This window comes from Choloepus didactylus, chromosome 4 (genome assembly GCF_015220235.1).
Source record: "Choloepus didactylus isolate mChoDid1 chromosome 4, mChoDid1.pri, whole genome shotgun sequence".
Taxonomy (NCBI): Eukaryota; Metazoa; Chordata; class Mammalia; order Pilosa; family Megalonychidae; genus Choloepus; species Choloepus didactylus.
The window spans coordinates 112,676,234-112,701,742 of record NC_051310.1 but is presented as its reverse complement, the minus strand read 5'-3'; the positions used below and the strand labels follow the sequence as shown (position 1 = coordinate 112,701,742).

The following is a 25,509-nucleotide window of genomic DNA, read 5'->3' as shown; positions in this document are numbered from 1 at the left end:
AACTCCACCCAAGGTCCACCTTGCAGAACCCACCTGGCTTTGGGCTTGAGTGTCTGACATGGCAACAGGGCCCACTGTGACTAAAAAGGAAGAGCACTGAACGCTGTGGGATTACCCCTGAGCAAGCAAAACTGATGTCCAACAGTTGGTTTGCTTCAGAGGGTTTATTAACTCTGTATTCTACAAGAGGCTGGCTCCAGTGGTGGAGAAAACCACTTTGTAGAAAACCATTTATTTGTTAAATAAGATGATTCTGGGCTAAGGCGAATGTCATCTTTCAAATCAATCTCTCCCATCACTTATCAGCTGTGAGGACTCGACAACTTCCCTTCTGAGTCCCCTCGTCTATAGAATGAGAACAACTTGCAAGGTTGTGGGAAGGAGTAAATGACACTAACATCTGTGAGCAGCCCACCCAGAACCTGCTACCTAGTAGGTGCTTAATAAATGTTCCATCCCCTGCCCTAGATTCTAGTATAGGAACCAAGGGATAAAGGAAGATTCCAGGAAGAAAAACATAAAATTGAGAGAAATATAAGCATTAGCTTGATCCTCCTGGGCCAGGAAAAGGGGGCTGTCACTTATTTCAGCTGGGCTTATCTTGGTCTAGCTCAGGGACCAGTCCTCATTCGTTCCGTCCACTGGCTGCTCTGGGCTAGGCCCAGAGCACAGACTAGGGGAGATGAAAACTCCACCCAAGGTTCTCCTCATAGAATTGTCCCCTCCCTCCCCACCCTCATGTCCTGCCCTGAACACAGGTCTATTGCAGCACCTAGGATTTACTTGCCTCTTTTCCTCCACTAGGTTCTACCATCCTTGAGGGCAGGGACTGCATCTTACTATCTGTCTCCCTAGCACCTAGCCTGGGGCCCGCTCTCCAACTGTCCGCAGAGGAATGCAGCGTCAACATTGAAGTTTTCTGCCAGTCTGCTCCCAAGCTACATGGAAAGTCACTGCATTTCTTGGTTGTCCTCTAGACTCTGGGGCTGTGATCCACATCGTGGAGAGAAGTTGAGAGCAGAGAGCCAATGCAGAGAAGTCGGCCCTGCTAATCTTTATTTGCTAAGCAAATTGTATCGATTTACAAAAGAAACATGTTCGTTTCAACAGCAGCCCATGCAGTCTGTGCTCCCTGGAGAGGCCCTGGAGCTGCATCACTGCATCAGGGACCTGTCACGTCCTGTGATCTGTACCATCCAGGGCCCCCGGTTCCCAGTCAGGACTGTGACCCAGAGCCCAGAGACATGCAATGCAGAAGTGAGGGAAACCTTCGGTGATTTCCTTTGGCAGCAGCAAGAGCCAGGGGGGAAAAAAACATCCCCGCCACGCCACTCGTTCTTCTGCCAATTATTAAAAGAAAGCAGATTCCAACTCCACCTTCCTCCCTGCCCTGTATTCTTTTGCTGATGAAGCAATATGTGTCATCTGCATTCCTCACACTCTAAGAAACAACCCTGCTCACTTCGGTAATTAATAAGACACGGGCGCCCACCCACCCAGGACGGACATCTGACAGCATAAATGAGCACTGCCGGTGCCCCAACATCCTGACATCGTTCCCAGAGAGACGTCTCCCTGCAGGGCCCTCTGGGAGCCCTGCTCTGCTCTCCCAGCTGGAAGAGACCGCCGGCTGCACTTCCTGACCTTTCAGCACTTGCTCTGCTCCTGAACAAACTCCCTGGCCTTACCCATCCTTGGGTTGTCACATGATCACACCACTAGATGGAAAGCACTGTGGGAGCTGGAGTTTGCTTCTCCATTTATAAATCCTCCACAGAGCCTCCCTTAGCAATCATCCCCCATGCATAAAACAAATTTTGTCCTGCTGAGTCAAAGAGACCAAGTATTAAGGTTTACCAACACACCACCTCCCTGTTCTTTGCTATCTCTTTCTCATCTTTCAGGTCTGGTCTCAAATGTCTCCTCTTGCAGGAGGCCTGCCCTGACCACCCTGTCTCTCTCACTCTAACCCATGACTCTGTTTCATTTTCTCTATAGCATTTACCACTATCTAAAATAACCATATTTATGTGTGTGCTTAATTGTCTGTTCCCCTCATGAGAAGTTACGCTCCATGAGGGCAGGCACTTTCTCTGTCATCTTTATCCCCAGACCCTAGAACAGGCGCACAGCAGACATCCGACACACACTTATTCAATAAGTGAAATGAATTCATAAGGGAGGGAGGGAGGGAGTGAATGAATGTAATCAGTGCTGTAAGTCAGCTTTTACCGAGCTTCTCCTTGCTGGCTTTTGGGAAAGCCTTGAGATGGGGCTTGCCTCTAAGCATCTCTGCGAGCAGCCTTCACACTTCACCGAGTTTGGACAACTTCTGTCCTTAGCCCTTAGTGCATGCTGCAGAGCTAGAGTCTGGGAGGGACATCCGGCTCAGCGGGACTGAGACCTCATCCTCCTGACTCGCTGTCTCCCCACTGTCTCCGGGTCCCCCTGTCTCTCCCTTGCCCTATTGGCCCTTTGATTTAAGGTGGTGACTTTTCCACAGGAACAGCAAACCCTTAATAAGAAATCAGCCAGGGCTGATGGACGGCAGAAAGTTGGCACCAGCTTCAAGGTTGGAGGGAGTTATTTTAAACTATTCAGATTTACTAGGAGGGGAAGGAGCCAGAGGAGGATTTAGGGGTTTGCCTCATGGCAAGACATGTGGCAATGCCCCTGTGCACGGTCTCAGACAGACACTTACCGTGCAGTCCGCCCCCACCTCTACCTCTGTCTTACCATCCTGAGATGGATAGCAAGGCCTCTGGTGTGAGGAATTTATTGGGGGCTGGTCAAATAAATTTGAAGTCTGGAATTTGAGCAAAACCTTGTCCCCCTTCTTCTTGGCTGGGACCATTGTCTGAAGATGGGGGGAAAAGGGCTGTGGAGCAGGCTGTCCCTGACAGGCTGTCTTCTATCTCCTGCAGCCTCTGGGAACCCAGCTCTTCTAAGCCCCCATGATTTATGAGACACACACACACCCCCCACTACATTTATCTTATGTCCTCCTGGGCATGGCTGTCAAGGAACATTTAACTGCCTTAGCCACAGTGCTCCAGTTTAGAGACCTGAGCTGCCTTGTTTCCTCTTTCCATGCAGACTCAGAGCTTTCTGGAGCACAAGTTCCTCTCCTTTCCAGAGTCTACAAGCAGTCAATCTCTGCCTTTTGCTCAAGGCCCAGCTCAGCTTCACCTCCTCCAGGAAGACTTCCCTGATTCCTCAGGGAGATATATGCTCTGAACTTTGGGCCCCTCTTTGTGATGTGAACATTTATCTGTTTTTTTGTTTTTGTTTTTTGTTTTTGTTTTTTTTTAATGATAGAGGTGAATGGGCAGACTGTGCCCTCACTAAGCTCTATATTTGTACTTGAAATATCCTTCCCCCCCTTCCTGATCACTCCACACCTCACACTGTCAGACCCACAATAAGTGATCAATAAATAGTTTTTGAACTAAATTGAATCAAATGAATGCAAGGTTAACAAAAACTAACACATTTTTTTTTCACATGGACTTGTGCTAGACAGGTGGGCAAAGAGGTAAGAAGGGCCTTTCTTTTGCATATAGGATATTTCAGGCATACTGTAAAGCTTAGAGAAAAATGAAAATAGACAGCATATACATCGACCAACTTTTTCAAATCTTAACATCCTCCATTTTTGTTTCATTTTAGATCAACAGCACACAGTTAAAGCTCCTTGTGTACCCTTCCCTATCCCATCATCCTCTTCCTTCCCCAGGGGCGACCACATTTATCATTTCCATGCCCATTTTTATACTTTGATTACATATGAATGCGCCCATAAATAATATATTCATTATTATGCATGCTTTCAAACTTTATATAAATGGTATTGTATGGTATGTATATTGCCTTCTGCAACTTGCCTTTTTGCCTCAATATTACACGAGATTCATCCGTGTAGCTTGCATAGCCCTAGTTCATTCATTTTAATTGCTGTGTAGATTGCATGACAAGAATATATTACAATTTATCTATTTCCTTCTTTAGAGGCCTTTAGGTTACTTGCAGTTTTTCGCCACTACACACAACCATGCAGGGTTGCTCATATTTGACAGTTTCTCTGGAGCAGAGGTTTTTAAACTGCACATTGTAACCTAGAAGAGAGTCAGAGATCAATATAATGGGTCACGGCTACCATTTAAAAATTGAAGTGGAATAGATGAAAAAATGTCAGTGTGCACATATGTGTGTGCTCAGACACAATATGAAATGTACTTTTTACTGAAGCTTGTGGTAGGAAAAAATGTTTAAGAAATACGGTGTGGTGGTTTGAAGCTATGTGTACCCCAGAAAAACATGTCCTTAAATGTAATCCATTCCTGTAGGTCTGAGCCCAATGTAAGTAGGACCCTTTGATAAGGTTACTTCAGGTAAGGTGTGGCCCAAGTGAAACAGGATGGGTCATAATGCTATGACTGGAGTCCTTTATAAGCAGAATGAAATTCAGACAAATGGAGAGAAAGCCACAGAGGAAGACATCAGAGGCTGAAATCAATGGAAACTGGAAGAGAAGGGAGAGGCCAGGGGAGGCCACCATGTGCATTCCCATGTGGCAGAAAAGCACCAAGGATCCCCAGCAGCCAGCTCCGGAAGGCCACAGTCTTCAGCGAGAAAGCATCGCCTTGACGATGCCTTGATTTGGACTTCTCCAGCCTCAAAATCATTCCCACTGGTTAAGCCAATACATTGCATGCTATTTACTTGAGCAGTCAAGGAAACTCAAACACATGGTATTAAGGGGTTGGCACTCTCTTCAGCTTTATTTAAAATCACCACATTGCTCCCCCGGATAAATGGTACTGCCGATTCACACTCTCATCAGCGGGATGTGGCCTGTATCCTTACTAACACTTGGTATTATTAGAAATCAATTTCCTCCAATCTGTTGGGTGTGATGTGGTGGCATCTCATAGTTTTAATTTGCATTTCCTTGATTACTAGTGAGGTAAGCATCTTTTCATATCCTTATTGCCCATCAAACTTTCCTGTTTCTATGAAGTTTAGGTTCACAGTCTTTGTGTTTGAACTAGGTTGATTTTACTGATTTGTGGGATTAAAAACATATATTCTGGATATTAATCCCTTGTGGATTGTATATTTTGCAAATATCCTTTCCCTGTCTACGATGTCCCTCTTTACTTTATTTAAGGCATCAAAGGGCTTTGGCAGCTCTGACAATGAGGCAAAAAGGGACCTCAGAAGCAGACTCTGGGGCAGGGTGAAGACTTAACATCTTTCTGTAACCCCAGAGCCCTGAATATGGCAGGCCCCCAATAAATGTTTGGTGATCCTAATGTAGCTTACTAGATAATTCTATCATGTTAGTCTAAAACAGAGTTGAACTTACAGCAAGGGCTCCATGGAGACTTCATGAATTGAGCCAAGGTTTTGTTGCACTGCAAGAAAAGTCCCAATATCCAGGCAGAGAAATCAGAAGGAAGACATTTTCACTGCCAAAAGAGCTTTGGCTTAATGGAAGAATTTCCTGCAGATGCCAATAAAGTATGAGATGATTTAATGCAAGATTCAACTTACGTCCAGTGTTCCAGGAAGCAAACCTGGGTTTCCAACGGGAGGCCCTGAGCCTCTTGCCCTCGTGCCGACCCTGTGAATTCACAGGGGCACAGTGATTCTTCATGTTTTACAGACAGACCAAGAAAAAGTAAATGCCTTGTCCCAGGTCACAGTGGAGGTAGCAGTCAGGGTGGGGCTGGAACCCATGTCCCCTGATCTCCACCTGATAAAAGGTTAGGCCCCCAGAACAGTGGATGATTTGAAATCAGCAGATCCCTAAGCTCTTGAATATAGGGGGACACAGTGAACCACCTTGGGACAGGGTCTTTTATCCAGCTCCAGGTCAAATTTAAGTCCAACTATCTACATGCATATCACTGGAACACACAAGAAAAGAGGTGAGGGACAAAAATCATGTTGGGCAGAACCTCTGAAGAGGAACAGGAATGAGGGCTTCCATTATTCCAAGGTCTACATGCCTAGGCTGGGAGCAACTTGAAACAGAGGCAGGGTATTACTCATCTCCATATCCCCAAAACCTAGCACGGGGTCTGGCACATAGAAGGGGCTCAAGAAATGTCTGTTGAATGAACAGATGGATGGGTAGATGCATGAATGGATGAACAGATGGCTTGATGGATGCATAGATGGATAGATGAATGGAGAAATGGATGAAGTGATGGATAGATGAATAGACAGATGGATGGACAGATGGATGGATAGACTGATGTATAGTTGGACAAAGGTATGGATGGTTAAATTGACAGACAGGAAGATGGATGAATGCATGCATGGATGGGTGAATAGATGTAGAGATGGACAGAAGGATGGAGGGTTGGATGGTTGAACTGATGGATAAGAGGATGCATAGATGGACGGATGGAAGGAAGGAAGATGGAAGGATGGATGGGTGGAAGGAAAGACAGATGTTCCTCATCTGGAAAAAGCCCTACGGAAGGATTGGTATCTCAACAGAATCCCTCAAACCTTGGAATCCTGTCTTGTTGCTACAGCTGTTTGTAAAAAATACTGAGTGGCATAACTGTAAGAGATAATTGCTTCTAATTGGGCTGAATTACTCTAGCCATATAGTAGATGTATTTTTATAACTTTATTAATTATTCAATTTGAGGCCTATTACCCAGCCTGCCAGAATGGTCTTTCCTTATTATAGGGTGACAGATTCCCTGGTTCTGCTGCTGCCCCTGCTGCTATAGCATTCCTAAGCAGTGGTTGCCGCTTTGGGGCCCCACTGGTACCTGAGAAGCAGCAGGGAGGGCAGGGCTGCCCCTGAGAGGAGGGCTGGGAGTCTGAAGAGCCGGGGGCAATAAGGTTGTACTAGGTGCTTCACATGGGCATCCCATCAGCCATCAGGTCTGCCTTCCCTGGTCCGGCCAGGGAACAATGCAGAAGGGTATCCAGCAAAAAATGTCCAACCTGTCCTCTGTGGGTCACCCCCTGCCCAGATCCATTCACCAGCTCTTAAGCATAGCAGTCTGTCCCCATCCAATCTGCTTCCTACCCAATGCTAAGAGAACCCACTAGATGTTTTTTGGTCTCCTCCAGTCCAGGGCAGAGGAAGGAGAGCATGGTCCAGCTGGCCTGGGGGGACAAACCAGAGAGAGAGGGGCAGATCAGAACCTCCAGCACCCCCTCTCTTCCTACATCCAGGCGCAGATCTGGCCACAGACTACTTGGGAAAACTAAGAATTAGCGGCCCCACCAGGGAACAATGCAGACTCAGTTGATCCAAAATGAGTCTTCAGGGGCTCAAGGAATAACATCCAAGCTCCTCAGCTGTTGGCGTAAGAGGTGCCACACCATCTGGCCTGGTCACACTCCTTCTCACCAGGAACCCTCTGCTTCGGCCGCACTGACTTGCTCACCGATTCGCACCTTTGTTTACGTGGGTCCGTCTGCCTGGAATGCCCTCTCTTTCCATACCCGACTACTGAAACCTCAAATCTTATCCCTCTCTGAGTTCTTGGCATCTCTCTCATTTCTCCAGCTAGATGTGATCTTTGCTTCCTCTGAAGGACAAACCTGACTCCTGGACACAGGATTTCACAATCACAATCCTTGGCACATGTGTCTGGTCTTGCTGGATAGGTGAGCAGCTTTGGGAGATCAAGGTGCATGATTTTGAAGTCTCCAATGCATCCACCCTGGAGCTCCACACTCCTCCCCAGTCGTAGCACCACACTAGAGCATCATCCAGGAGGAACAAAAGACATGATAAGATGGGAGAGCAGACCTATCAGATTCCAGTTGATACTGTGCTGAGTGCCCACCAAGTGCCAAGTGCAGGCTGGAACTGTGGGCCACAGAGACAAGTAAAACCTAGGCCCTGCCATGGAGAAGGTCTCAGAGGATGGGGGTGAGAGGGAAGCAAACACAGAATCAAACAATCATCCAGGGTGGCTAGGATCACGCTGCATATGTCTCCAGTTCAAGGTCTGTGGGAAGCAGGAAGGCTTCACAGCACAGGTGGCATCTGAGCTGGGCTTTGAAGGCTACAGAGCCAAGAGTCAGTGGGTAGAGAAGGGCTGGGAGGGGGAAAGGGACCGGTGGGGTGGGGATGATGGGAGACAGGCTGAAATCTTGAATTCTAGGCAGGCATCAGAGCCAGAGGGCCTTAAGGATCCCGTCAAGTTGATGGGGTACTTCTCAGCAGACAATGGGAAGCAGGGAAATGACGTGGCCCAATTTGCACGTTAGCAGCCCCCTCCCCATGCATGGGAAGGGCTTGGGAGGGAGATATTAACAAGACCTGTGAGTGTAGTCTCCAGAGACAGACTGCTTGGGTTCAAATCCTGGCACACACACTTACTGGTTGTGTGCCCTTGGACCATTTTCTTAACCTCTCTGAGCCTCAGTTTCTTCATTTAAAAGATAGGGATAATAATAATGAATTACTATAGGACAGGGTGCATAGTAACTGCTGGATACATGTTAGAGTTAGAAGAACAAGCAGGAACCAAGCCCAGGCCTCCCTCCCCTTCAGCCTTAAATGCCCCCTCTTTCTACACCCCCGGATGCTGGTGGAAATGCATCTGAGTGAAAGGAGCACAGACTCTGGAGCAGCTAAACCTCCCCCGGCCTTGGCTCAACAGCAAATCGGGAGTAACAATCCCCTCCTCACCTCTCTCGGAGCTGCAGGGGGTGAGATACGATCTTCACACTACAAAACCCCAGCTTGTTGCCCCGCCCCGGCACCCCGCGGATCCTGGGCTGACCTGACCTGACCCTCCTCGGGGGCAGGGGGCGGGTCTGGGAGACAGGACCCTGGCCTCGGCAGGCAGGCGTCTCGGTCCCGGGGACGAGGCACCTTCCCCACCCCACGCCCCTTCACCATCGGATTTCAGGGCAGTCCTCCGGGCTCCACGTCAGCACCGCGTGGGCTGAGGAGCCGGGGTGGGCGCAGTTCGTGATTCCCTTCCCCGAGGAGCGGTGTTTCCCAGGGAGACTCTGCCCCCGCGCCCACCCCGGGGCCGGGAGGGGGCTGCACGGGCTGCCGCCAGCTTGACTCCTGTCACTCCGTTCTGCTTTTGTCACACTCCACGCGGGTTCTCCCACCCTCCTCCCTCTCCCCAGTTCTTGAGACTCCTGCATGTTGCTTATTTATTCATTTTGTTCTCAGGGAGCAGATGGCCAGAGCAGAGTGGGGTAGAATGTGCCCCCTCACCCGTGCAGCTCACACTCGCACCCCAAGGCTCTCAGTTTCTGGCCGTCTCAGGGACAAAAATCGACTTTCAACACAAGTGCCAGGGCCTTGTCCTACGTCGACCCCTGCTCAGATGGCGCTGGTCCTGACATCTCCCCTGGTCTGGGAGGCAGAGGGGCGGCACTCAGCCCTGATGGGGAAGGGGTGACACCCTGTGAGGCTGCCCTGTCCACCGGGTGGGGGGGGGGCAGTACACCCAACCTGCGTCTGCCGCACTTTCCTGGTGGGCTTCATCAAAGGCACATGACCAGCCCCAGGGTAGAAAAGGGGTGGGCAGGACCAGGTGCCTTAAGGCCCGTGTTCTGGGGTCTCCACAGGCTGCCCCACATGAGGGCAGAGGACCCCCTCCCACCAGCACCTGCTCCCACTCCTTTTCCAAAGCTCCTAGGAGGGAGGAAGCAAACCTCTTCGGTGGCACCAAGAGCACAGCCAAGGCGAGGGTGTTTCAAAAAAGGGGGGCAGGGGCTGGGGAGGAGAGGACAGAGGTGAACGGACCAGCTTTCCTGCTGTCCTTCCCCTGTAGGCATGGCTGGGCGGGCTGACTCCTCACAGCCCAGCTGGTTCTGCACATCCCTCATTCCCGGGCCTTGTGCAAAGAACATGGAGTCAGACAGTCCAGCTCAGACACCAACCCAGCGTGGGCCCTTGGGGCAATCACTTAACCTCTCTGTGCCTCAGTTTCTTCATCTAAAATGAGGCTAACAGCACATACCTTGTCCTCTCCACCCCCACCCCACGGTGTTTTTCTGAGCATTCCAGGTCCTTCCTTCCAAAAAAGCCAGAGCCAATTTCTCCCTTACTTTCCCTTCTCTCTCCTCTCTGTGCTGTTCACAAGTTCTCTGAGGGTGGAACTATGCCTTCTTCACCCCCGAATCTCTGGCAGGGCTGCCTCTGAGAAGTGCTTGGTAAACGTGTATTAAATGGAACTCAAGGGGACAGCGGCATGGAGCAGATGGGGCCGCCCTGGCCATTGGATTGGATCCTTCTTTGTTCAAAATTAGAATTCTGGGGTGAGCAGCAGCTCCCCTGACGCACAGACCTAGAAAAGGCATGTGTTGCCGCAGCCGCAGCTCCCTTCTGTCCCCATCACGGTGACTGCACCCAGTGTGTGGCAGTGACACGGAGCCCACCGTCCCGGGGAGGCGCACGGGCAGACCAGATCCTGGCAGCAGGCGGCCCGGGTGATTCTGCGAGAGGCTGCAGGCTGGGCAGAGCGGCATGTGGGGAGCAAGCAGCCGGTATAATTGCTTTGTGGTGATTCATGTGAAGTTGCTTTAACCTTGACAGCTGGTGCGGGGTAGTGAAAAAACCACCTAGGAGAGCTGTGGCCTCCCAGTTGTTGCAGCACCTCCCAGACCAGTGCCAGCCTGTACCTGGGCATCCAAGGGCTCACCAGGGGCCCCCACCTGGTGGGGGGAAGGGGGGAGGATGTGAGCTGTGAGGCTGAACCCACCCACATGACTCCCCTTCCCCACTTGGGAATGAAGAGAGAGAGAATCACAGGAGCAGGGTGAGAAGGCCCTGGATTTTGACTTCCCAGAAACAAAGCATCATAGGATTTTAGAGTTGGAATATCCATGCTAACCTTCACATTTTACAGATGAGAAAACTGAGGACCACAGAGAGAAAGGACCTAGCCAGGCTTGCCCAGCCAGAGGCAGGACTGCAAGCTGGCTTTCCTGTCTATTACGGCACAGGACGTCCACCCCTTCAGAGGCAGCATAGAGACGCTAAGAGAACACGAATTCAGGGTTCCAATCCTCAGATCTGCCTCTTTGTTAGCTGGACAAATCTATTAAGTTACTCTACTTCCTTGAGCTCTGATTTCCTCATTTGTAAAATGGAGATAATACAGTCAACTTCTCCAGGCTGCTGAGCAGATTAAATGAGATAATATATGTGAAGTATCTGTACATGGTAAGAATGTGACTCCCCATTCTCCTTCCTGCTTAGACACTAAGGCCTCCTCATCTTTCTTTCTCACCTCCTCCCTTCCCCTCTCACACCTACCCATGCTCACTCTCCTTACTCCATTGCTGGTAAGGAGCATCCAAGTCTTGGCCCTTCCCAGCAGACCTCTGTGGCCAGATCCACTTCCTTCCCTGTCTGGCTCTATCTCCTTTCAGGCCAGAGGCAGGAACCGCAGCCCACATCCCACACCTCTGCTTTGCCTCCTGTGTCCTGCGCTGCCAGGCGATGATGTCACCATCTTTGCCAGTGAGACGTGTGCCCAGGGGCCGCTGAGATGGGGGACCGTCCCCTGATCGGCATCCCAGGCCAGGCAGATGGCCGGGTGACCCCCTGGAAACCTCCGATCCCGGTACCCTGGCCCCACCTGTAACCATGGATCTGGCCTCCAGACCTGGCAGAGGAGGGGCCTGGAGGGTCTGGAATCTTTAGGTCATGTGCACAAGTCTATAGAACAACTTGACTTGTTTGCTTCTGCCATGTTAAGACCCGTCTGCATCTTAGACAACTCTAGTCCTGAACTTCCGGAGCAGTTTGAAGGAGATAAAACGGGGTCGGAAAACCCAGGATCAAGTTACTGCTCTGCCACTCCCCACCCAGGTCACATTAGGCAACCTGTTTTCCCTCTTTGGGCCTCAGTCTGCCAATCTGTAAGATAAAAGTTGCAGACCAGACCCTTTCTGAGGTCCCTCCCAGCTCTTGATTCAATGGTTTCAAGTAAATCGTGAGAATCCAGTGGCCAGAAATTAGGTTCTGGACTTAGACCATGCTTCCTAGTACTCCGTTATAGGAATATGTGGGTACATGAAAGATATGTAAAAAGGGCTGCAGAAAACAGGATGCCCAAACCACAGCAATGTGGTGGGTCATGTGACCCACAGCTTTAGTGGGTCAGCTCTGAGCACTGTGGAAAGAAGCAGAGACCCTGGCAAAACCCAAGAGGAGGTAGCAGGGGCCGGGTCAGAGCTCACACGCCAACCCAGAGCCAGGCAGTCCAGTGGCAGACAGTGGGATACTGCAAAGAGCCCCACCTGCTGGGTGGAAGACAGGGTCCCCAGAATGCAGGATGGGGAAAGGGCTTCAAGCCCCGGTGCCTCTCTAAACTATCCTTGGAAATAGTTACCAACCCTCGGAGATCTAATTCTGGCAATGGTCTTCCTATCTTTTCCAAGGCTTCTCAACCTTCGCTCCTAAAATAGCTCTGCTCCATGGAAGCCTGGTGGCATAGCCCCAAAAGGCCCACTGTAAGCTCAAATTTACATTTTTGTGTTTTTTAAGTAAATGCCAATTCTGCATTTAGTTCCATAATAAATTTGTATTTGTCTTACTATAAGGAGCAATATTTAAATTACAGTCGGGTAAGTAATGTGGTATTACATGGTGAGAAATTTTTAACTCTGTGGCTTCAAGAATCTCTAGAAAATACATATTTTAGTTTGAGAAGCATTGACCTAAAGAGTCCTGGGCTAGTTAGGTGTGGAGAAATATTTCTGGGCTGGTAAACATTCTACTCTAATGCTTGGGACCTCAAAGCCAAGTCAGTCAGGGGTCCCACACACCATTCCAGATAACAACGCTTTTGACTTGGCAGAAGCTACTGTTGGTGGTGCCCCAACCCCCCCACGCCCACTTGCCACTGCTTTTGACAACTCAGGCCTGCTCTGCAGACTTGCCTTGTGCCTGGCATCTGGGGTCCTGCCAGATGGTAAGATACTGTATACTGAGCTTTCACTGTCCCACACTCTCTCCTACACTGGATCAAACCAGGGCATTGTAGTTGAAGAATGTGGGAGGGGAAATGGACAGTCAGACTTCTCTACCCCAGGCCTTCTGGGGAGACCTGAGACCACAAGCAAAATGCAATTCCACAGCCCAGAACCCAAACTGCAAGACACCATGAGATGGGAGGCAGAAACCCAGGTCTTAGGAAATACAATAATGAAGTAATACAATGAAAGCTTAAATTTCCAAGTTAATTCTTGGATATCATTTATAAAAGTTAACAGGGCATATTTAATTTAGGAATTGGCTCACATCCTCCTTACAGCTGAAACTTCATAAATGAAATATACTGGATCATTGCCCAGTGTGGAAATAAAAGTTATGAATAATGTTCCTATCTCAATCATTGTCAGTGCTTTAATATTCCTAATTACTTTAAAAAGCTAGATATTCAATAAAGGAAAACTTTTTTCTTTTTATCTCCACTTGTGAGATTAGAGCAATTTAATAAGAGTCACTCTGTCATCTTTATTCAGTGTAAACTGACATTTCATCCTTTTACTCTTCATCATTATACAGGATGGAGGTTTATGACCAAGCATGCAGTCACTCAATTTCCCTGTATTGTCCATCTGACAGCTCAGATTTACTTATAACAGTTGATGTATCTGCCTACCAGGCAAATTAGCATCACCCCACTTCCTTTATGGACTAAAAGAAATTAGTCTAGGCCTTAAAGAACTTAGACCATGGGGTTATAAGTCTATAAAAGAATGACAAGGTCCATCCTACCCATGCCCCAGTACTGGTTTTGTCCCTTTTGTAACTATAGAAATCATAAATCCCCTACAAGCCACAGAGGGCAGGGCAGGAGCGGGCAGTAAAATGATCGATCTTTAATATCTTCCCACCACTTCCAGGAATTTATCCTAAGAAGACATAAGGACAAGTGGGTAAAGATGTGTGTACAAGAAGAATCACTGTAGCGTTCTTACACACCCATAGGCCCTCATCCATGTCCACAATCCAAAACTCTAAAAAGCCATATTTTGTTTTGTTTGCGAAGCGCAGCACCAAAATTCATTTAGAAGCAAAATCTGCATGGAACTGATCTGAAGTCATGCATTGGCTTTATGCCACCAAGTGTGAACAGTCATATGTTACTTCAGAAATATTATTATGTTTGTTCCCAGGCTGCTGCTCAGACCCCACTGGGAGGATATATCATATATGATCATAGAAAGGCACCACAGGCTTTCTAAACTCTGAAAAATCCTCAATTCCGAAATCCACCAGCCCCCAAGGATCTTGGACAAAGGATGGTGGATCTATAATAGTGAAAAATTGGAAACAACCTAAATGCCCATCAACGAGGGACTGGTTAAATACATTTGGTAATCCATACACTGACATTCTCTAAGGCCATTAAAAATTAAAATGGAGATTCATGTTTATTGACAAGGAAATGAGTCCATGATATCAAGCTGAATATAAAAAAGCAAGTTACAGAATAACACATTCAGTTTGCTCTAAATTAAAGAAGTTGTACCTGGATCTATCTCTATGTACAGCATATAGAGAAATGACAGGGAGGACAGCGCCAAATGTCAACAGTGGTTATTTCTGAGCATGTGATTTTGTGTGTGTGTGTGTGTATGAATGTATGTGGTGTGTGTATAACCTTCCTGTCTGTATTTTGGTGCAATCTAAATTTTCTTTTTAACATGAACAGGTATACTTTTTAAATCATGAAAAAGCAAGAATGATGCCTCAGTTAAACAAAAATTAATTTTTAAATGCAAAGGTGTTGCATTTTAAGACACATATGTGGACAGACCCCACTCAGAGATCTCCAGAGACACACACTGCACTGACCAGGACACTTACCCCCATGGACACGACCCCCCTGCCCCAACCCTAAGGTACCACAGAGCACACATGGGTGGACAGCCATCCAGTGGCACACTAGCCACTGGGCTAGGAGCTTGCTTGGAGCAAACGTGGTTATGATTTATGGCTCATGACTCATTCCTGTCTCCACGACAATATTTCAGAACCACATCTTTTAAGCACATTTTTCCTTCCCTGTTTTCTGATTAAAGACCTATTTCCACCTTAGGTTCAACACCCGGAAGGAAGGAGAGCATCATAATTAGGAGTTCAGGTTTAGGATCTAGGTTTTGGCCTGAGTGATAATCTGAGTTTCACTATTTACTAGATGTGCGTCTATAGGAAGTTCTCCCCCCACCCCACAATTTGCCCTATTAACACTTTACATTATTATGATACATTTATTACAATTAATGTACTGATATTGATACATTATTATCAACTAAAGTCCATAGTTTATTCACATTTCCTTAGTTTTTACCTAATGTTCTTTTTCTGTTCCAGGATCCCATCTAGGATACCACATTACATTTAGTTGTCTTATCTCCTTATGCCCTCCCCTTCCCTTCCCTCTCTCCCTTTCTTTCTACAAATGTATACTCCCCTTCTCCCCATCACCTACTAACCTCTAATCTACTTTCTGTCTCTGCAAAATTTGCTATTTCTAGTCATCTCTTAAAAGGTGATATCATATAATATTTGTCTTTATGTGCTGCTTATTTCATTGAGCATGTTTTCAATGTTCTTCCATGCTACAGCTTGTCTCATAACTTCATTCTTTCTTATGGCTTAGTAATATTCTATTGTGTTTAAGTACACATTTTGTTTATCCATTCATTTGTGGACAGACACGTGGGTTGTTTCCACCTCTGGCTTCTGTGAATAATGCTGCTATAAACGTTGGTGTACAAGTATGTGTTTGAGACCCCGTTTTCACTCTCTTTGGGTATATACCTATGTTTATACATATGGTAATTCTATGTTTAACTTTCTGAGGAATTGCCATATTGCTTTTCCACAGTGGCAAGACCTACCCTAGGCTGCCACTTTACACTCTATAGGAAGTTCTTTAACCTTTCTGCGCTTCAACTTTCTCATCCATAAAATGGGGTTAATAATAATAATTCCTACACCATAGGACTGTTGTGAAGATTAAGTGAAATGATAAATAAAGTGCCTAGAGCACAGTAAATATTCAATAAATAGTAGCTATCTCCATTTTTGTTTTTTCCACACTGGCCAGACCATGCCTGCAGTTGTGTGATCAGATCTGGGAATGATGAGTTAAGAGGAATAAAGACCACATCCAGTGGAGAGAAACTAGATGGGGAAGGCAGTCCAGATCACATCATGGGAGGAACAAACTAATTTGAAGAAGAAAACTTGGGGAGGGAAGTGCTCACTGTCTTCTAATCCCTGAAGGGCTGACCCAAGGAGCGGGGCTCTAGTTTCTTCTATGTAGCCTCAATGGCTATTATCAACTGCTCTGCGATGACCATCTTCATGCACATCATCTTTGCCTTTGACAAAGAGCTCCTTGGGAGAAATTCCAAATACGGCAAAGATCCATCATCCTGCCCTCACCTTTATCATGAGTGAGAAACAACTGGTAGAAGCTTGAGATAGATTTCCAAGAGTCAGAGTTGGCTACAGGCAGAATGAATGTACTTCCACAGGAAATAGTCAGCTCTCTGACACTGAAGAAATTCAAGCACAGATTGGAAAGTCTCAGCAGGGCATCCAAACATTCAGTCACCTGAATGATCCTGAGAGCAAGAGTCTATGAGTCTCAATTCAGTGCTGCTATCCCTCAAAACAGGGCTGGAACTCGTCTTTTAGGACCTCCCTTGGGTTCAATGGTACATGACTTGGCTGATCCCTAGGGTGGTGTCCTCAACCCACAAGAGTCTATTTAATTTGAGGAAACAGCCTGTAGTTGCTCAGCACCACGTTTGGTGACTATACCAGGGATGCAATTAAGCAGCCTGGTTTATACTCAAAAGTACAAGGCTGTTAGGCTTTGTGCTTGGTAAACTCACTCCGGGGGCAAGACCTACCCTAGGCTGCCTAGTGCTGGTTATCAAGTGCTACTTTCATTCTCTCTCTTCCTCTAGATTGGAAGCCCTGAGAAAACAAGGACCACGTCTGAAGATCCTCCAGAGCCTGCCCGCTGCTCAGCACAGATCTGAGTGTACAGTAGGCACTAAACACACTTGCATTGATTAGTGAGTTATATGCAATCAGGGCCCCTGGAACACAGGCTGTAATACAACCTCCAACACGCTGCCCTTGGCATTGTAATCCGGGAGCAGCAAGCACACCTGTCCCAGCAGGATTCGCCTAAAGCAGGTGAGCTATTTCTTCACCGAAGATTCCATTGTAAATAAAGCTACCCAAAACAAAACATGGACAAGGGCTTTTTCAAAGCCCTCAAACATTCCACCTAATGTGTTTCAAGTCTATAGAAAGACTAGTTTAACACCTTTTACTCATGTGTCCCTTGGGTTTATTTTACGTTGTCTGAAGGAGTCCCTGCCCCTGTTTTCCAGCTGCAGCCCACCTCAAAGAAGTGGAACAGGTGGAGGGCAGAGACCACCATGGCCACTGGAGTTTCCAGTGCATTGGAGAGAGTCTCTTGAGTATCCCAACATATCCTGGACTCCCCAAGCCAAAATAACCACCCAGGCTGAAATAAAACCTCATACTGGCCTTGCCTTGACCAGAACATTCACATTCTCAGAGTAGACATAGAGACTCTAGTCAAGGCCTTTGGAAAAAAGGACCATAACTAGATGGTTCCACGACAGCAGAGACAGTGAGGGAAGACCCAGAACACCAAATTGGGCCCATGTAGACCCAACATCCCTCTCTCCAACTTGTCATGACCATTGTGGTAGGTGTGGGAAAGGGAACCAGGGAGGTGGCTCCCAAAGATGTATAAATAATGAGGTCAACTCCTAATGGATCAGCCTACCTGTTATCCATCTGTTACCTGTTCCAGTCACCATTAAAAGGCAGCTAAAAGTGGGACGAAATTTGAGCTTCAACACCAACAAAGGCCTCTTTGAAAATCAAAGACCATCCATTGGTCTTAACCAACTATTGGTCACAAAATGTGCCAACGGAGAGGGGGTGATCTGCAAGCATTTGCAGAAAGGGAGCCACAGAAGAAGTATTTGCCATCAGCTGTGCTCTTGGTAGAGAATTCCCCAAGCACCTGCCAGGAATACCTCACTTTCTTGGTAGATCCAGCCCCACAGTAGAGACATACCGCATGCTGCCTTGGGTCACTGGGTATCTGCCTCGCTTGGCAGGCTGGCACCCTGTGTTCACCAAGAAGCCTTCCCTGGAGAATTTGAACTGTCTATCCCCAGGACCATAGGAACACAGCAACCCCAACAAGTGTCCCATTCTACCACTGGGGACACGGGGCATCCCAGGGCCCTTCAGTCCCATGAATCCCCTGAGCCTCTGTGGATGCCCACAACACTGAGCCTTTGGACCAACAAGGTCAAGGGCCAAGCTCAGACCACGGCACCCTCCTGGGTCTGCACCCCTGGGTGGCATCTCAATTTCACTCAGACCCTCAAAGACCCTAACTAGAAACATTTCATCAAAAGGCAGAGTTGTACAGATGACCCCAGACTCTTTGCTCTACACACAGCACAAAAGGGCCTAGCTAGACTCCCACAGACCATCACCACCACACTCCCTAGGGCCCTCCACCCCACGAGTGCCATCGTGTACTACACTGCCACTATGCCTCCTCCCCGGTGCCCACGCTCTCTCAGGCAGTCCATCCTTAGTCACTGCAGCCCAAGAATTCAACATGTACTCACTACCGCCTCCTCCTTGCGAGTCACAGCCCCAGGGTCACCCATACCCGCAGACCCCACACTCACCGCTGGAGCAGTCGGGTCCTCCCCATCCGGGCTCGCAGTGGCAGGTGTCTGGGGAGACGCAGCGGCCGTGCACACACTCTTCTGTACACAGGGCTACAGGGGGGCAGGGAGAGAGGGAGGAAGAACCGAAGGGTGAAAACCAACCACCTGGTCAAGGCGCATCAACCTCTGTGTACCCGCTCCCCGGGACCCAGTGGGGTTCTGAACATGTCGCTGGCTTTGGGGAGAATCAAGCTACTCCTGACCTGAGCCATTTAACTCTGAAACAGATCCAAGTGGAGGGTGTTTCATCCCATTTCCTAAAATAAAACCCAGCCCAAGAAATGGCAGTCCCAGTGGCTTTTCAAGAATATTTCCTCTAAGGTTTAACTCTTGGAGACCCTCCACAATCCCCAGCCCCTGTATCCACACTCCTCCCCTCTCCCCATCAGCTCAGGAAACGACCCGTCTTTTACTTTCTCCAGTGTCTTCCAGCAAAGGCCTCAAAATTTATCAGGTTGCCTGAAAGGTACAGGTTCCTCTCACTTCCCCCCACCGATCCGCTCTCCTCCCCAAATGTCCCTATTTTGGGGCTCTCAAATGTCAGCAAATCTGCAAAGTACATGAATGCTGGGGAAAAAGCAACAGCTAATTATAAGAAAGTAATTAAGAGAGACATCCACGATGATGATAATTGTAATTGGAAAGTGCCTGGAAATTTCTTATCATGCAGTCAAATGCTACAGTCTCCTGAGTTGGGAACGACAGCAGGGAAGTTTCCGCCGACGATTCGAGCTCCGAGCGGGCTTATTGGCAGCCATTTGAGAAAGGGAGATTATTTCTCTCTTCCCTTTGATAGAATCCACATTTTCTCAAGGTCATCTTTTGCTCCTGAAAGATCTGCCCCACCATCTAATCCATCAGTAGAGGATTACAGAATACCCCCATTTGTCACCCCCACCAATTTTGAAAGCTCAGGAAACCAGCAGCTATCATCAACCCTGTCAATTTCTTAGAAGGGATCTAGATGAAGGGCCTTTTACCAACCAGCAGCTAGAGACCTTTCCTCTGCCTGGAAGTGGCCTGGGCTGAGGGAGCAGGTGGCCCCTGTGGGGATGCCAAGGGCCTACCACAAGGCCCCAGTGACCTCCAAACACCCACCCTGCTGCACATCAGCTGCCCAGCCACTGCCTGAATGCCCGCCACAAGGGCACTGCCAGGCTAGACAAGGTCCCCTTCTGTGTTGGTGTAGGGTCTTTCTGAGCACAGAAGCTGGCCGAGGCTGTTGACTCAGTTTTGCCCAGGCTTGGAGCCAGTCCTGCACAAGGCAGACCCCAGAAGAGCCATTTCAGGGCTCTCCCTGGTCAGTAGGTTTGAAATTAGGCTGTCCCTGCAAGCCTGGGGCATGGTGTGTCTGGAGAGCCCTGGCACCTGAGTTCTCATTTGTACAAGTGGCTTTTGGGGAGGATTCTGGTTAACGCTGAAGACTTCAAGCTGCATCAGTTTAAAGCCCCAGGGAGGGCTGGCCCCTGACCCTGGTGACCAGCTTCATTTAGAGCCATGATGAACTGCTCACCTGGCTGCCAGCAAGACCCCAACCCGTTATTCCTGCTGCCTGGCTCTCCCCCTCCCACTAGACCCATCAAGTACACCCTAGACACCAGGTGTCCCTCCCTCCCCTGGCTCCCCACTGGAGGCCAGCCCCTCAGCCCAACCAGTTGCCAGTCCTGGCCTTGGCTGCCCCCCTCCCCAACCACACCCCATAGAGGCTGAGGACCCAGCACGCTCTGCAGCTGGGCCCATCTGCATTACAGGAGACCCTCTCGTCAGAACAGCTCACTGACACCTCTGGCTGTTCACTGACTGCAGAGAGTAAGACCTTGACCCCTTGGGTTTCTGCAGACTGTGGTGAGAGTGGACAATGAATGCTGAACCTGCCAAGTATTCAGAGACCTCAGAGAAAATCTCATCCAACACCTTCATTTTATACAGAGGGAAACTGAGGCCCGAGTGTCCTTGACTTCTTAGACAATGTGTGGCCTCTGGAACAATGGAGCTCAGAGGTGAGGTCTCTGAAGGTGGGAGGAGGTAAGGGGTGCCTAAAACTGAGGCCCCTTCGCCCTCACCTAGGTGGCTCAGGGGCTGGAGACTCCATCCAGGGGGAACAGCATGGCCGGCCCCCAAGAAGATCGGTGAGGGCTGGAGAGAGAAGGCCAGAGAAGCTGCACCGATACAGGGTGTGCCCTGCAGGGTTGAGCCGGGCACGGGCTGCAGAGAAGCTCGAGGGAGGAGAGAGGGGAGTGTGGGAAGGAAGATCGCCCAGTGCCCTGCTCCACCCTCCCCTCTCTCTGGCCCTTCTGATCCCAGAGACTGAACCAGCGCCTCCCTTCCATGCCCTCTCCTTAGCTGGGAGGGAAGGGCCTTCAGCTGCTCTGAGCATGGTCTACACTGCCCCTTCACCTGTCCCCTCCCCAAAGTCCCAGGAACCTGCAGGGTGGTCTGCTGAGCACCTCCTCCCACCCCCAGACAGCAGATATGAACCCCAGCTTAACACTGTACCCATCACACTGCCCCCCACACACACCCAGTGACCCTACAAGTGGAGGACAGCCATCCCACAAAGCCAAGGCCCAACTCCAGGGATGCAGTTGGGGTCTCCTTGGCCTTTCCAGACCTCATGAAACCCCTCCTCTCCTCATCCTCCTGGTTTATGCCTGGGCTATTTGCTTGTCAAATCTCAATCCATTCATATTTCATCAGTGTTGTTTAGATAGTATTGTTTGAGGCATGAAATATTGATAGCAAATACCCAAGGTTTGCATTGCCTTATTTGGCAATTGGGCCACTCTGTGTCTGTGTAGCTGCAAGGAGGGGCGTGGGGTGGTGGGCAGGGTCTCCTGAGGAGGGACAGAGTTGAGACAAGGGAGAGCTGTGACCCTCCGTGGGGCTGGGGCAGCTGACTCCTTTCTCCGCACCCAGGTGGAGTCCACAGTGGGCAGCCCGTCTGCAGAGGCTGGGGCTCCCACAGCTGCTGCCCCTGGAGCTGGCCACCCTCTTCGCTGACTCCTATAACTCTAAGTGGTGGGTGTTGCATCGAGTCCCTCTGCATATCCATCTGCTGCTGTGGGCATGGAGTTTGGAGGCCGGCTCTGACAGGCTCGGCTGTGTGATGGAGGGCAAGCCCCTTCCCCTCTCTGGGCATCTCTGAGAAATGTGGACAAACACTCTCTCAGGTCCTCCCCACTCTACCTACTGCCCTGCCTCGATTTTCTAATACCCTGGGGTACTAGAAGCATTTTTAGCCACAAGGAATATACACATTTGTTAAGAGCATGACAACAGCCAGAACGCTGGGTCTGGATCCAGCAATGCCACACAGCTGGAGACCTCGGGCAAGTTCCTACCCTCTCTGTATGTCAGTCCCATCTGTTCAGGATGGGCCCACATGCTGTGTGAGGATCAGACGAGGTGACAGCATACCCAGAGCAGGGCCTGCAGTACAGTGAGGGCATGTGTTTTGCTACTGTCAGAGGTCAGGGCTGCTCAGCTGGAGTATAGCCATCCCCACTCCCACCCTGCCCTGAGGTCATACCTGCAGGTCTCCCTGCTGACAATCCCTGGTTGGGGGCAGTGCTGCCCCATCTCCACCTCTAGTGAGGTGAGCACCCAAATATGAATTCTAGGTCTGCCAATTATTACAGGACAATAAGCAGGCTACTTAACCCTCCATGCCTCAGTTTCTTCATTGGTAAAGCAGGGATACTAATAGTACCTACTTCAAAGGGCTTTTGCAAAGACGAAATGGAATAATATGTGTAAAGTACCTAGAATAGTGCCTCATACATTGTGACTGCTCTGTAAGTATGCACTGTTATAATTTCACAAACATACACACATATTCATATACACACACAGACATACACACTCTATGGGTTTGGACTGCTGGGCCATGACAGCTGACAGCTGCTACCATTTGTAGCTGCCTCCTGTTCACTACCATTTTCTGAGCACCTACTATGTGCTGGGCCTTGGGGCTTTCGCACATGCTGCCTCAACTTCTGTCATAGGCTATCCCAGCCCACCTTGAGGGAATGAGCTGTGTGGTACCTGTCTCTCCTTTAAGGAGCTCCCATTCCTGGGAAACAGAGGTCACTTCCTCCTCAGCTTTTTTAAGCCCTCATGGTGGTGCATACACAGTAAGTGCTCAATGTCTGCATATCACACACTCAACTGCTTTGGGAGAGAGCACCAAGGACACAAGGGAAGGCTCAGCCTCAGCTGTCACAGAGAAGTCACCAAATCCCAGGACTCTATCTCTTGGCTCAGGTTCTTTCTGGCCCTGTGGGACCAGGGCAGTTGGGGGGCATGAGGGCTGGTGGTGTGGGGTCGTAGAAGGAGCCCACAAAGGGGTGTGAGGAGACCTGCATTTGCATCTACCAGAATCTACTCAGTGATACCAATCATCTCACTTTCCTCTGCTGGGCCTGCAACTTTACCTACAAATTGAGATTAGATGAGATGAGCCTAAGGTTTCATACAGCTAAGAATCACCGGGAGCTGTAATCTCACCCTTCCCTTCCAGGACTCGTCTGAATTGCTGCCCATGCTCTAGGCCCCCTTCCAGCTCCGAAACCCCATCCCCTTTCTGTGGCCTAGTAAACCTTGACTCTTGACATCAGAAGAACTCCTGGCTTCTTTTCTCCATTCCTTGGGAATCAGCACTGGATTGGGAGCCAGGAGACCTGAGTATGAGTCCAGCCTCAGCTGACACTTGACTCTGGGCAGGTTGCTTTCCCCTCTCTGGGCTTCAGTCTCCTCATCTGTTCATAAAGGCATTAGAACATGTCATCCTTAAGGGTCCTTCCACGGCCGACATCCCTTGATGCTTCTCTTTTGAACTGGGGCCACTTGGGCTCCCGCAGGCCACCTAACAGCAGTCTGAAGCTTGAAACGATTCTGCTGGGCTCCCCAGCCCTGGGTGGCCAAGGCCAGGCCCAGCTCCATGGTCCAGCTCCACCCAGGAGCCAGGAGGGGCGAGAGTCCCGTAGCCTCCTCAGTTTGCACACTACAGAGGCTGGAACATTTCCTACAAGGTTCTTCCGGCCCAGCCCGTCGCACAGCGGCCTCTGCTTCTTCTGAATGTCCATGGCACGCTGTGTGTGGGTCGCCCATTTGGGGGTATGTAGCTCACTGGGCCTCCTGTCATTTCCCCTTTTAGCCCGGGTTCGTCTGGCCTCCCCCACTAGACTGTGACTCCTTAAAGTTAAACCCAAGGTCTTAAACGTCCCTGTCTCTCCCCAAGGGCCACACATCACAGCTTCTCCACATGTGGCCCTTGGTGCTGTGCCTTGTGAGGGATGTTGACAAATCAGGGGAGAAGGACCAGGATGTTACATGGTGTAGACAAGTGACTGGTGAGGACACTGTGGAGGCCAGGGGTGTTCAACCTGGAAAAGGAAGTTCCGGGGTAGAATAGGGGACACGGCCAGCTGACAGGCTGAAAGACTGCTAAAAAGAAGCAGAAACCACTCTGCCCAGAGAGAATAGAGACCTCAGGGTGCAGGTGACAAGGGGGCAGATTTCAGCCCGACCCAAGGCAAGACTTTCTGACACCTGAATGGATTCGGAAGCTCAAAGGGCTGTCTCTACAGGTAGGAAGTTCCCCATCACTACGAAGTCTCAAGCAAAGGATACAGGATCTATAAATGCTGTAGGGCAGGGACTGGCAAACCATGGCCCATGGGGTGATAATGAAAATCCAGCCTACTCCTGAGTTTTATAAATAAAGCCTTGTTAGAACACAGCCATGCCTGTTCATTTACATATTGTCTACAGCTGCCTTTTCATGCTATCACAGCAGAGTTGCATCATTGCAGCAGAAACTGATGGTCAGCAAAGCCTAAAATATTTACCGCCTGCCACTTTCCAAGGCCCCTCCTGCTATAGGGGGTTCCTGCTTAGGTAGGAAATTAGGCTATAAGACTTTGAAGGTCCCTTCCTCCCCTTCTTTGTTTCCACCATTAATCACTCCCTGGTATGACCAGACCGGAAAACAAGGCCGAAAGTTCTTAAGGAATTCTAATCAATGATCGCCTACTTTCTAAAATGGTACTTTGGGTCCACCCAAAGGGATGAGAGGCTGTCGAGCAGGGAAGCATAACCTTGTAGCAGCCACACACACTGACTCAGCACTTCAATTTTGGCCCCCTTTCCTCCTGAGGGCTGGGGACAAAGAACACGGATGACTTAATGAACATTTGTGGTGCAATCTGCGGTAGATGCTACCAACTGTGTGGTGAGTGAAAAAGAGAGAAAGAGGCCAAATGATAAGGCCTAACTCTTATCATTCTTCTAGGCAGCGATTAAACATTGCCCCATTTAATCCTTCCAGCTCTCTGAGGTCTGCATTATCACTACCTATTTAGTCAGGAAACTAAAGCACAGAAAGGGTTAAATGAGGTGTGCAGATTTGCGTAGCTATTGAGAGGCTGTGCTGGGTCAGTGCTTTTCAACCTGATTTTCATTATCACCCCTCTTAAGATTTTTTTTTCTTACCCACTCCCATGAAATTTTAATACACAGACACACTATCTGTTTACATACTGTATGTATATCTGGACTTCATATTGAAATAAGATAAGAACCAATTTTTACCCCATGAGAATGCATGTGCTTGATCATCATCTCATTTGCCCCGCTGGATTACTCTGTCCTTTTCTACCCTGCTCTGTGCCCTGAGAAGTTGACCTCCATGGACTGCCTTCATAGCCTTCCTTTTCCTCTGGCTTC

General features: G+C 49.0%; 1 protein-coding gene across 2 annotated transcripts in view; it reads right to left on the bottom strand.

Annotated features, from left to right (window-relative positions):
* The window catches only part of MEGF11 (multiple EGF like domains 11), a 356,197-nt gene that overhangs the window by 180,188 nt on the left and 150,500 nt on the right, over positions 1-25,509 (bottom strand). For both annotated transcript variants that reach the window (XM_037833634.1, XM_037833633.1), the window contains exon 5: positions 18,742-18,834. In XM_037833634.1, coding sequence (XP_037689562.1) covers positions 18,742-18,834 — 93 coding nt within the window. The remainder of the gene's footprint in view (positions 1-18,741; positions 18,835-25,509) is intronic.